The sequence below is a fragment of the Haliotis rufescens genome, unplaced genomic scaffold (assembly GCF_023055435.1).
Source record: "Haliotis rufescens isolate VD_foot unplaced genomic scaffold, xgHalRufe1.0.p SCAF_93, whole genome shotgun sequence".
NCBI lineage: Eukaryota > Metazoa > Mollusca > Gastropoda > Lepetellida > Haliotidae > Haliotis > Haliotis rufescens.
In genome coordinates, this window is record NW_025964387.1 from 216,157 (window position 1) to 230,200 (window position 14,044).

Below are 14,044 nucleotides of genomic sequence, written 5' to 3' on the forward strand. Positions count from 1 at the left end.
GAACTATATATCTGAAACGGTCATCAAAGAGAGAGATATATATACGACCCATCACGCGTTGATTGCAGGGGCCATAAAAACTGTTGTCATGGAAACATATTTGAGAATATTCTCTCTCTCACACCTTATGTTCTCTCTCTCACACACTATGTTCTCTCTCTCACACACCATGTTCTCTCTCACACATTATGTTCTCTCACACACTATGTTCTCTCTCACACACTATGTTCTCTCTCACACACTATGTTCTCTCTTACACACAATGTTCTCTCTCACACACTATGTTCTCTCTCATGCACTATGTTCTCTCTCACACACTATGTTCTCTCTTACACACTATGTTCTCTCTCACACACTATGTTCTCCCTCACACACTATGTTCTCTCCCACACACTATGTTCTCAAACATTATGTTCTTTCTCACACACTATGTTCTCTCTCACACACTGTTTCCCTCTCACACCTTATCTTCTCTCTCAAACACTATGTTCTCCCTCACACACTATGTTCTCTCTTACACACACTATGTTCTCCCTCACACACTATGTTCTCTCTCAAACACTATGTTCTCCCTCACACACTATGTTCTCTCTTACACACACCATGTTCTCTCTCACACACTATGTTCTCTCTCACACACTATGTTCTCTCTCAAACATTACGTTCTCTCTCACACACCATGTTCTCTCTCACACATTATGTTCTCTCACACACTGTGTTCTCTCTCGCACACCTAATGTTCTCTCTCACACACTATGTTGTCCCTCACACACTATGCTCTCTCTCACACACTATGCTCTCTCTCACACATTATGTACTCTCTCACTATGTTCTCTCCCACACACTATGTTCTCACACATTATGTTCTTTCTCACACACTATGTTCTCTCTCACACACTATGTTCTCTCTCACACACTATGTTCTCTCTCACACACTATGCTCTCTCTTACACACTATGTACTCTCTCACTATGTTCTCTCCACACACTATGTTCTCACACATTATGTTCTTTCTCACACACTATGTTCTCTCTCACACACTATGTTCTCTCTCACACACTATGTTCTCTCTGACACCTTATGTTCTCTCTGACACCTTATGTTCTCTCTGACACCTTATGTTCTCTCTGACACCTTATGTTGTCCATCACACACTATGTTCTCTCTCACACACTGTGTTCTCTCTCGCACACTATGTTCTCTCTCACACACCTTATGTTCTCTCTCACACACTATGTTGTCCCTCACACACTATGCTCTCTCTCACACACTATGTACTCTCTCACTATGTTCTCTCCCACACACTATGTTCTCACACATTATGTTCTTTCTCACACACTATGTTCTCTCTCACACACTATGTTCTCTCTCACACACTATGTTCTCTCTCACACACTATGTTCTCTCTTATTATGTTCTCTCTCACACACTATGTTGTCCCCCACACACTATGTTGTCCCTCACACACTATGTTCTCTCTGACACACTATGTTCTCTCTCACACACTATGTTCCCTCTCACACACTATGTTGTCCCTCACACACTATGTTCTCTCTCACACACTATGTTGTCCCTCACACACTATGTACTCTCTTACTATGTTCTCTCTCACACACTATGTTGTCCCCCACACACTATGTTGTCCCTCACACACTATGTTGTCCCTCACACACTATGTTCTCTCTTACTATGTTCTCTCTCACACACTATGTTGTCCCCCACACACTATGTTGTCCCTCACACACTATGTTCTCTCTGACACACTATGTTCTCTCTCACACACTATGTTCTCTCTCACACACTATGTTGTCCCTCACACACTATGTTCTCTCTCACACACTATGATGTCCCTCACACACTATGTTCTCTCTGATACACTATGTTGTCCCTCACACACTATGTTCTCTCTCACACTGTTCTCTCTCACACACTATGTTCTCTCTCACACACTATGTTGTCCCTCACACACTATGTTCTCTCTCACACACTATGTTGTCCGTCACACACTATGTTCTCTCTCACACACTATGTTGTCTCTCACACACTATGTTCTCTCTCACACTGTTCTCTCTCACACACTATGTTCTCTCTCACACACTATGTTGTCCCTCACACACTATGTTCTCTCTCACACACTATGTTGTCCCTCACACACTATGTTCTCTCTCACACACTATGTTGTCTCTCACACACTATGTTCTCTCTGATACACTATGTTGTCCCTCACACACTATGTTGTCCCTCACACACTATGTTCTCTCTCACACACTATGTTGTCCCTCACACACTATGTTCTCTCTCACACACTATGTTGTCTCTCACACACTATGTTCTCTCTGATACACTATGTTGTCCCTCACACACTATGTTCTCTCTCACACACTATGTTCTCTCTCACCCTGTTCTCTCTCACACACTGTGTTCTCTCACACACACTATGTTCTCTCTCACACTGTTCTCTCTCACACACTATGTTCTCTCTCACACACTATGTTCTCTCTCACACTGTTCTCCCTCACACACTATGTTCTCTCTCACACACTATGTTCTCTCTCACACACAATGTTCTCTCTCACACACTATGTTCTAGCAGGGAGCTAACCAGAAACTGTGAGATATAATCTTACTGAAATTGCCCTTAATATTGCATCACGCTGAGAGGCTAGTATTGTTGGTCATCTCGCTGTGACAACGAGATAAGTACGGGAATCAATTTGGATCTCAGTTGTTCGAAGTCATTACAGGAGTGTATATTGCCATAATGACACACATCCCGCCGATTTAATAACGTTTCATGTGCGGGCGGAAGTATTAAACCTGACTAATCGTCATCGTCCGTACACCCACAGTGACTTTACAGTGACATTACGGTGACTTTACGGTGACTTTACAGTGACTTTACGGTGACTTTACAGTGACTTTACGGTGACTTTAAAGTGACTTTACAGTGACATTACGGTGACTTTACGGTGACTTTACAGTGACCTATCGGTGACTTTACAGTGACTTTACAGTGACGTTAGAGTGACTTTACAGTGACTTTACGGTGACTTTACAGTGACGTTACAGTGACGTTACAGTGACTTTACAGTGACTTTACAGTGACGTTACGGTGACTTTACAGTGACTTTACAGAGACTTTGCAGAGACTTTACGGTGACTTTACGGTGACGTTATAGTGACGTTACAGTGACGTTACAGTGACTTTATGGTGACGTTACAGTGACTTTACAGTGACGTTACAGTGACTTTACGGTGATTTTAAAGTGACTTTACAGTGGCTTGACGGACGTTTGAACTGGACGCAGTGAAAAGTAGATAGGTTACAAATAATTAGTTGTCCTCCAGGAATACCACCAAGTTAACATGTGTTGACCTGGTCGTTTATAAATAATACCAGGTCGCGCTTACTCTGCAGCAGGACGATTAACAGGGTGTCGCAGTACATCACCAAATTGTCCTATGACCTTATCGTTGTACCAGTGTGATTGACAATTCCGTGCGTTTAAGCCGGTACATCACCAAACTGTCCTATGACCTTATCGTTGTACCAGTGTGATTGACAATTCCGTGCGTTTAAGCCGGATTCGTTTTCTGAAAAATGTACACACTGTAATGTCTATTGGTGAAATCCATATTTATATTCAAAGATAATCTAATTTTGTTTATATACATGAATTCACATACTGGTCGATTGTTATTATATTGTGTTGTCGCTCACTCATATAATGTTCTGTCAAACACACTGTATTTTATTTCATACATACGCTATGTTATCTCAAACACACATTATGTTCTGTCAAACACACTATATCGTATCTTAAACACACATTATCATATTTCAAAAACATATTTTCTTCTTTCAAACACACTTATCTGATCTCCAAACACACATTATGTTCTGTCAAGCACACATTATCTTATCTCAAAAACACACTTTACCTTACCCCAAACACACTTTATCGTATCTCAAACACACTTTATCGTATCTCAAACACACTTTATCGTATCTCAAACACACTTTATCGTATCTCACCAACACATTATCGTTTCCCAAACACACTTTATCGTATCTTAGCAACACATTATCGTTTCTCAAACACACTTTATCGTATCTCAGCAACACATTATCGTATCTCAACCACACTTTATCGTATCTCAGCAACACATTATCGTATCTCAGCAACACATTATCGTATCTCAACCACACTTTATCGTATCTCAGCAACATATTATCGTTTCTCAAACACACTTTACCTAACCTCAACCACACTTTATCGTATCTCAGCAACACATTATCGTTTCTCAAACACACTTTACCTAACCTCAACCACACTTTATCGTATCTCAGCAACACATTATCGTTTCTCAAACACAATTTATCGTATCTCAGCAACACATTATCTTATCTCAAACACATACTTTACCTTACCTCAAACACTTTATCCTATCTCAAACACACTCTTCCTTACCGCAACCACACATTATCGCTTCTTAAACACACTTTATCGTATTTCAACAATACTTTATCATTTCCTAAACTCGCTTTATCGTATCTCAAACACACTTTACCTTATCTCAACCACCAATTTGTTCTTTTAAACACACTTTTCTTATCTCAAACACACACTTTACCTTACCCCAAACACACACTTTACCTTACCCCAAACACACACTTTACCTTACCTCAAACATACTTTAACTCATCACACTTTATCGTCTATCACACACACACACACACACACACACACACACACACACACACACACACACACACACACACACACACACACACACACACACACACACACTCACTCACACACCCGCACGCACGCACGCAAGCACACACATACATACACACACACACACACACACACACACACACACACACACACACACACACACACACACACACACACACACACACACACACACACACACACACACACACACACACACGCGCGCACAGACACACGCACATACACACGCACATACCAACTCGCACACACACACACACGCACACACACAGACAGACACGCAGACAGACAGACAGACAGAGTTTATCATGTGGGGATGTTGCACACCCTATCTGAAAGTAACACACACGTTGCAATAGTGCGCCTCGTCTTTCAACGTTTTCAGCTCAAACATTTTATAAAAATATCATGTTGGGTCATGATTATGCTATCACAAAGTGTTTCGTAACTTTAAATTTGACATTTCTAGTGGGCAAAAAACGGGCCGATATCAGTGTTTTTTCAAATGCGTAGTTGTTTTCTTGCACTTCAACATGGAGAGTATAAATACAACTGGGTTTTGCAATAGTCTAAAGTTATGCATGAACTATAATTCGGTGAAAATCAGCTCAGTGGCTTCTTTGACACAAACAAACAAAGCGAGATGGAAACACACAAGCTGGAGTTGAAACCACGAAAAACCCCAGATTTTTCACACTGTTCGCGACCTTGATCTTATTTATTTGAGGATAATGTTTTCAGACAGAAACATTCACAGACCATGAGCTCCACATTGCTACACAGCAACACATAGGCAACAACACAAATCAAGGTTACAACATAACATAACATGTTACAACACTCATTGTGTTGAGCCAACCGAAGGCCCCCTCCGTGCTGCAGGCGATTCATCTCGCCACATCACTGGGAACAAAGTTAAGCGCTACACGCAAAGTTTAGTTACCTTTTTCGGCGACGGTTGTCGAGAATATCCCCCAAAAGCTCCCGCGGGGACGCCGAGAACGGAATCAACCATACCGGAGGACAATGTGACAACCGTGGACACCACCATCGACAACCCGTATCCGTAAATATCCTGCCATTACGGCCGGGCAAAGAATCGTAGCCAGTGACAATATGTCTTTCCAAATTCTATAAACACTCGTCTGCAGTTTTTTGGGTGCCAGTTCTATATTTACCGCAGTGTATGCTAGTGTACCTAAGACAGCTTCCGACTGGAGAGGGTTGTACTTGGGAGCCGTGATGTCCAAAACTCAGTCTTGAGTGCGTTATAGCTGCATTGTTTTTGATTGATGTCACAGCGTCACAATTGGTGCAGTATTCACAGTAATCACCGGATGATCAGACATTGACGGCCGCTGTTGGCGAACAAGCTCACTAACTATGTCATTATATAATTAATATATCAGTACAGTAGGAGCGAGGGCGTGCTTGTACGAGTTCTCATACTTAAATAGACGCACATGCCAGTACGGTTCAGTCTAACAGTGAGTCTCTGAATGATATTTTTCAAGATTTCTTTTGTTAAATTGTATTTTAATACATAAAACCATATAGACGAGAAAAGACTTCCGCCCGTACTCCAAAAGTTTGTATGTGTTTGAATTGCCGCTCACTCCTTTAAGTTATATATATTTTTGAGGGGGATACGGGCGGAAGTCTTTTCTCGTGTCATTTGTTTTATGTATAAAAATACAATTTAACAAAAGAAATCTTGAAAAATATTACTCAGAGAGAATTTCTTCATTTTCAGGAAACTGAAAGTTTTGTAGACTGTTTTGAGCGTTTTCGGATACTTTGTTTCAGAGACCAATCGGGCTTTTCGCGAAAACCTGTGTCATCACTGATTTTCATTGATCCATTCATACGAGTATTGTCACTGCCATCGTTGACTTTTACGCCAAATGGAATCTGTTTCGGCGTATAATCGGGGCTGTTTTTCTCTAGCGTTGACGTTATAAATCATATCGTCAATTCGGTATCGGAGACGTTAGAGGTGTGTTTCATCAAAGTTACAGCAATCAAGGCCTTGTAAAGCTTTCAAAAAGTTTATGGTAGACATGTAGAGGACATTTCAAATTTTGACGCATCAGTGACAAAAAATAATTTTGATGCAATTCTCTATTTTGACTTGTACCATATGTTCCCGTGTTTTTTAGGTGAACAATTGACCTGCCTTTGCATGTGTTTGTGACAGGTGCCACCGGTGGGGCAGGATACGCTCACCTATGTGATAGTGATTCATAAACACATGCTCACGATATGTTCGGTATCGTAAAAACGTCTCTACTTTGGGCAGAGATTTCTATTGAATATGGAAAGAGTTTCATCGCTTTTATTGCGCTACGTGTACATGAACACACATGTTTGGCCACCGGGATGGTCCATAGATGTGTAGACTTTATGCCGCCGTGTTGGTGTAGACACACCCCAATATATGTAACACAGACTAGGCGAATGAGTGAGTGCGGTTAAACGCCGCCTTCATCAGTTTAAATCACGGCCCGGAAAAGCCCGATGTGATGCAGGTCTAAACCAACGAGCAAGGATAAGGAGTGACAAACCTAGAAACATAATCAGGGCTATCCGGGATTCCATTCCGCGATCATAGGTTCCTGGCACGTCTAAGGGACGCAACTCTGTCACCATTGTCTCCACATAGAATATGGACAGCGGTATCCTGATGCCAAATGATTTTCTCTTAGAAGAAGACAACTCTCGTTTTCTTCTTTCTCCAGAAAGTTACATGAAAGTTTATGAAACCATAAAATCAATTTCAAAGGTAAACGTCAGGCGGAGGTTGGACTATGAGGTGTCATACACTACTTTACTCTGGATATACTCTTGGTTGTACCTGTCGGTCCATGAAGCCATCGACCTACAAGTAACACGTGACCTAATTACGTCACAACGGAAGTTCTTTTCTGCACACGACACCAGAGTGCCTATATGCACTAAAAATAGTACGATTATGTAAGCCTCGTTTGGGGATTAAGCAGCGCTTGGAGTGGGATCTCGTTGACTACCTTTAACGTTAATTCTACCATGACGTAACGTGTATTAGACAACGGAGACACCTCGACTGTCATACTGAATAGAGAACTTCGGATATATCTAACAGATTATATATCTGTTGTAGCTCGAATAATTACGTTGACTAAAAGAAGCGAAAACAAGTTGAGAAACACAAATGTCGAGGTGACAGTGATTGAATTGTGCTTGGAGATATATGCAAGCGATGACTCCTCGTGGGGATTCCGGGATAGAATAGATCGCCAGCAAATTTAACCTATGCTGGTCGTAAGAGGCGACTGAATGGATCCGGTGGTCAGGCTCGCTTGGTAAATTTGTGTCATCGTACTGAGGCGTTCATAATATCAATCACTGGATTGTCTGGTCCATACTCATTTATGTACCGACCGCCGTCATGAAGTTGCGTTAAGTTGCGTTAAGTGAGTGAGGCGTTAACGTTCAACAACAAACAGAATTGGCAACCCAAGGTCTTCAGAACTTATGGCCATAGCAGTATCGTGTTCAGTACGCGCCACATACAGAGTAACATGTAGTCCCAGAATAAAATGATAACAGGAATAAAATAATAAAATTAAATTACATAAGATAAGATAAGATAAGATAAGATAAGATAAGATAAGATAAGATAAGATAAGATAAGATAAGATAAGATAAGATAAGATAAGATAAGATAAGATAAGATAAGGTGTGGTGTGGTGTGGGGTGTGGTGGTGTGGTGTGGGGTGTGGTGGGGTGTGGTGGTGTGGTGTGGTGTGGGGTGGTGTGGGGTGGTGTGGCGTGGGGTGGGGTGGGGTGGGGTAGGGTAGGGTAGGGTAGGGTAGGGTAGGGCAGGGTAGGGTAGGGTAGGGTAGGGTAGGGTAGGGTAGGGTAGGGTAGGGTAGGGTACTAGGATAAGACAAGATAAGATAAGAAATTAAGGAAATTCTAAATGGAGCCAAGAACAATGCTTGATAATAGGAGCTGAGGTAGTTTAGACTTGCCAAATCATTCTAGACTTCAGTTGGATTAATTTTTTAATTTATTATCTATAAGGTCTGGGGATAGACTGCTGTCACACACAAAGTAAAGGATGTGGATACCTCCAGTAGGATGGTATTTTTTATCACAATTTCACATACCATAAAACTGTCTAGCGCTCTTTCAAAACACGTTTCTGCCAGAGATCCGTGCTTCCAGCCGCCGCACCCCCTCCCACCAGACTCCCGCGTCAGACAGACCCATTCCTCTGAAGTGACGTAATCATACCGAACATCTCGTCTGCTGCCATTCCACGTGCGGCGAACACGTCACCCACCTGACTAACTGAGCAGACGATATCCGGGCGCATTCACCGGCTGCCATGGGAATAGATTCCTGAAATCCACCGTGACCTTTGTTTCCATGGAAACCAAAATGTTTATCTCCGTATGTCTATTTACCTTTTAGTGTCTGTTTACGCTAGTGCGGTCACGTGACCCAGGCGGCAGCCAACGACGAGGGTGCAATAAACACGAGTACTTGTTTACAGTTTAAATGAGTGCTGCAGATCGGTAAACAAGCGGAACGCGAGGGAACCACGGTGTTTCCACTTCAAAGATTGATGTTAATGGACTTATTTACGTAGACATGTTACTGATGAGGCGCAGGACGACAGTGTGTTGTAGAAACTGTCAACATCGCTGGCTGGTGTATGTCAGAAACCGCGTAACAAGGTGCCAGTTTGAAGCGATTTATTGGATCCTTGACTACGGGAACTGCCAAGCTGCCTCCCTGAAGAGCTATAAACCGGGATATGTTTCAGTTGAAAATATCCAATATTCAACATGCATATTGTATAATAATCGACGTTAGATGAGGGAGTGGGATGCAACGAGAAGTCGGTTATAAGTTTTACGAGATATCATCCCTTGGTATAAGCTTCATTCGTATTTTCTTTGAGCTTCTGTTCCTTTATATACCTCAACGACTTATCCAGAATACTCTTATTGACAAACATTAACAGGTTATCCAGAATACGGACATTAACGGGGTATCCAGAATACTGTCATTGACAGACATTAACATGTTATCCAGAATACTGTCATTGACAGACATTAACAGGTTATCCAGAATACTGTCTTTTACGGACATTAACGGGGTATCCTGAATACTGTCATTGACGGACATTAACAGGTTATCCAGAATACTGTCATTGACGGACATTAACAGGTTATCCAGAATACTGTCATTGACAGACATTAACGAGGTATCCAGAATGCTGTCATTGACAGACATTAACAGGTTATCCAGAATACTGTCTTTTACGGACATGAACGGGGTATCCTGAATACTGTCATTGACAGACATTAACGAGGTATCCAGAATACTGTCATTGACAGACATTAACAGGTTATCCAGAATACTGTCTTTTACGGACATTAACGGGGTATCCTGAATACTGTCATTGACGGACATTAACGAGGTATCCAGAATACTGTCATTGACAGACATAAACAGGTTATCCAGAATACTGTCATTGACGGACATTAACGAGGTATCCAGAATACTGTCATTGACAGACATTGAGAGGTTATCCAGAATACTGTCTTTTACGGACATGAACGGGGTATCCTGAATACTGTCATTGACGGACATTAACGAGGTATCAAGAATACTGTCATTGACAGACATTAACAGGTTATCCAGAATACTGTCTTTTACGGACATTAACGGGGTATCCTGAATACTGTCATTGACGGACATTAACGAGGTATCCAGAATACTGTCTTTTACGGACATTAACGGGGTATCCTGAATACTGTCATTGACGGACATTAACAGGTTATCCAGAATACTGTCATTGACGGACATTAACGAGGTATCCAGAATACTGTCATTGACAGACATTAACAGGTTATCCAGAATTCTGTCTTTTACGGACATGAACGGGGTATCCTGAATACTGTCATTGACAGACATTAACGAGGTATCCAGAATACTGTCATTGACAGACATTAACAGGTTATCCTGAATACTGTCATTGACGGACATTAACGAGGTATCCAGAATACTGTCTTTTACGGACATTAACGGGGTATCCAGAATACTGTCATTGACAGACATTAACAGGTTATCCAGAATACTGTCACTGACGGACATTAACGAGGTATCCAGAATACTGTCATTGACAGACATTAACAGGTTATCCAGAATTCTGTCTTTTACGGACATGAACGGGGTATCCTGAATACTGTCATTGACAGACATTAACGAGGTATCCAGAATACTGTCATTGACAGACATTAACAGGTTATCCAGAATACTGTCTTTTACGGACATTAACGGGGTATCCTGAATACTGTCATTGACAGACATTAACGAGGTATCCAGAATACTGTCATTGACAGACATTGAGAGGTTATCCAGAATACTGTCTTTTACGTACATTAACGGGGTATCCTGAATACTGTCATTGACAGACATTAACAGGTTATCAAGAATACTGTCATTGACGGACATTAACAGGTTATCCAGAATACTGTCATTGACGGACATTAACGAGGTATCCAGAATACTGTCATTGACAGACATTAACAGGTTATCCAGAATACTGTCTTTTACGGACATGAACGGGGTATCCTGAATACTGTCATTGACGGACATTAACAAGGTATCAAGAATACTGTCATTGACGGACATTAACAGGTTATCCAGAATACTGTCATTGACAGACATTAACGGGGTATCCAGAATACTGTCATTGACAGACATTAACAGGTTATCCAGAATACTGTCTTTTACGGACATGAACGAGGTATCCAGAATACTGTCATTGACAGACATTAACAGGTTATCCAGAATACTGTCATTGACAGACATTAACGAGGTATCCAGAATACTGTCATTGACAGACATTAACAGGTTATCCAGAATACTGTCTTTTACGGACATGAACGAGGTATCCAGAATACTGTCATTGACAGACATTAACAGGTTATCCAGAATACTGTCTTTTACGGACATTAACGGGGTATCCTGAATACTGTCATTGACAGACATTAACGAGGTATCCAGAATACTGTCATTGACGGACATTAACAGGTTATCCAGAATACTGTCATTGACAGACATTAACGGGGCATACAGAATACTGCCATTGACAGACATAAACAGGTTATCCTGAATACTGTCATTGACCGAGAATATGTTTATACATCATGCTGTCATTGACGCTCAGTAACTATGTGATATAATCGAGATACACGCGAACACCTGGTGTCATCAACACGCATGGACTCTCACAATATGATAACTCGATAATAGATTGAGAAGCTGGTAAACGCGAACACATGTTGCCATTTGAACATTTAAACAGTATAATTGACCAAGATTTAATGCACATAAAACTTTTTAGAAAAGTTTTGAACGCTGTGATATTGTTTTATACCGATTTAGTTTAACACTGCTACTATGTATACGTTATGACGAGGATACACGGAATTTCTCTGTCTCTCTCTCTCCCTCTCTCTCCCCCTCTCTCTCTCCCTCTCTCTCTCTCTCTCTCTCTCTCTCTCTCTCTCTCTCTCTCTCTCAGTGTTTCTTAATGAAAAGAACAATTTATGATTAAATGTTTTTAATTTAAGCGCGTAACGCATAGCGCATTAAAGACCAGTTTAACTTGTGACATCCAACAGGCCTCCATTGTTCAATGGACATACAGACAGCCACGACGGCTTCCCCGTGCATGCTGGTGCTGACGATGTTACAGGCATCACAGACGCCGGAGAGCAGCGAGTGAAAGACAACCCGGATATTGAGTGTTCACTATCATTGCTTATGCCTCTCTTCATTCCCACCGAGGCGCATCTCCCTGCGTCTCTCCCCCTCCTCACTGCACCAGGCACCGTTGAACAATGGTCTTATATTACGGGGCTGCGTAGCTTTGGGAATCTTCCAAATTTGGGGGAAAATGCAGATACAGCACCATTTTAAGAATTAAAAAAACATCACCAGTTGTTGCATACTGTCAATAAATACTGTGCTGTTAGTAAGAATAAGGGAAGGGTGAGTGAGTGAGTGAGTACTGAGTGAGTGAGTGAGTGAGTGAGTGAAATCTTAGTGACACATACAATAATTCAGCCATACAGTGATGTGTTTGTTTGTTTGTTTGTTTATTTGTTCAACGCCACACTCAGCAATGGTCGAGCAATATGACGGCGAGTCGGCCAACTTTGAATAATCGAGTCTGGACCAGACAAACGAGTCATTGATAGTATGAGCAGCGTCCAATGTTGTCGTGGTAGAGGAAACGGTTAGACGACCGTTACAAGAGGCAGAGATGGATTGGGACCTTTTCTAACCCGGAAAGGGCAGCGTGACCTGAGTCCCCCATACAACTGGCTTCATAAATGTGGAGTTTGAACTCCTGTTCACAGCCTGAGATGTGGAGGCTTTAACCCTAAGTTTCAGTGGTGTCTCAGCTTTGATGCACCTTCGAGTGAATGACGAGAGAACGCTTTAACCACTATACTTGATTTGACTGAGTGACGCGCCTTGACCACTATCTTTGATGTGAGTGAGAGAGGAGCTTTAACCACTATCTTTGATGTGACAGGGTCGGGTGGTCAGGCCCGCTGACCTGGTTGTTGCATGTCATCGTATCCCCATTGCGTAGATCGATGCTCATGATGTCAATCACTGGATTGTCTGGTCTAGACTAAGTTATTTACAGACCACTGTCATGTAGCTGGAATGTTGCTAAGTACCGCGTTAAACAAACAAACAAAGAAACAAACAAACCAGCATAGTTTGGGGGAGCTGATCCAGGTCCAGGTTTTGGTCCAAACTCGATTATTTACATAACGCCGTCATATGGCTGGATATTGCCGTGGCGTCAAACAACAAACAAACAAACATATGTCTTTACTGCTATAGGTCCATTTAACTGAGCGACCAAAGCGTCAGGTAACTCGTCGAAATACTCTGTACGTGGTGATGTGGCGGTAGTCTGTTTCACTGTCTCGGAACCATATTACCGTATTCGACGTAATAAGCGCCCAGGGCGCTCTCAAAATTAGAAATAGGGGGTTCTTATTAGAATATCTTTTGGGTGAGAAAAAAAATAGAGTTGAAAGATCGTAAATTTCGTGGTTTATGCTGACAGCCTGAAATGATACAAAAGAAAAGTATGTGCGTATTATACAGGACAGATATATTTTCCAGAATTTAATTGCCCATAATTAAGGGTGCTTATAAAACACGAGTGCGTATTATACACGAATAAATAAGTCTTGTGT

At 41.7% G+C, this 14,044-nt stretch overlaps 1 protein-coding gene across 3 annotated transcripts in view; it reads right to left on the reverse strand.

Moving 5' to 3' along the window:
* The window catches only part of LOC124131998 (potassium voltage-gated channel protein Shaw-like), a 104,504-nt gene that overhangs the window by 59,605 nt on the left and 30,855 nt on the right, over positions 1–14,044 (reverse strand). The window contains exon 1 of one of the 3 annotated variants that reach the window (XM_046495555.2): positions 5,701–6,101. The exons of the other annotated variants lie outside the window; for them this stretch is intronic. Coding sequence (XP_046351511.1) covers positions 5,701–5,808 — 108 coding nt within the window. The 5' untranslated portion in view covers positions 5,809–6,101. Of the gene's footprint in view, positions 1–5,700; positions 6,102–14,044 lie in introns of those variants that run through there. 3 annotated transcript variants of the gene reach the window in all.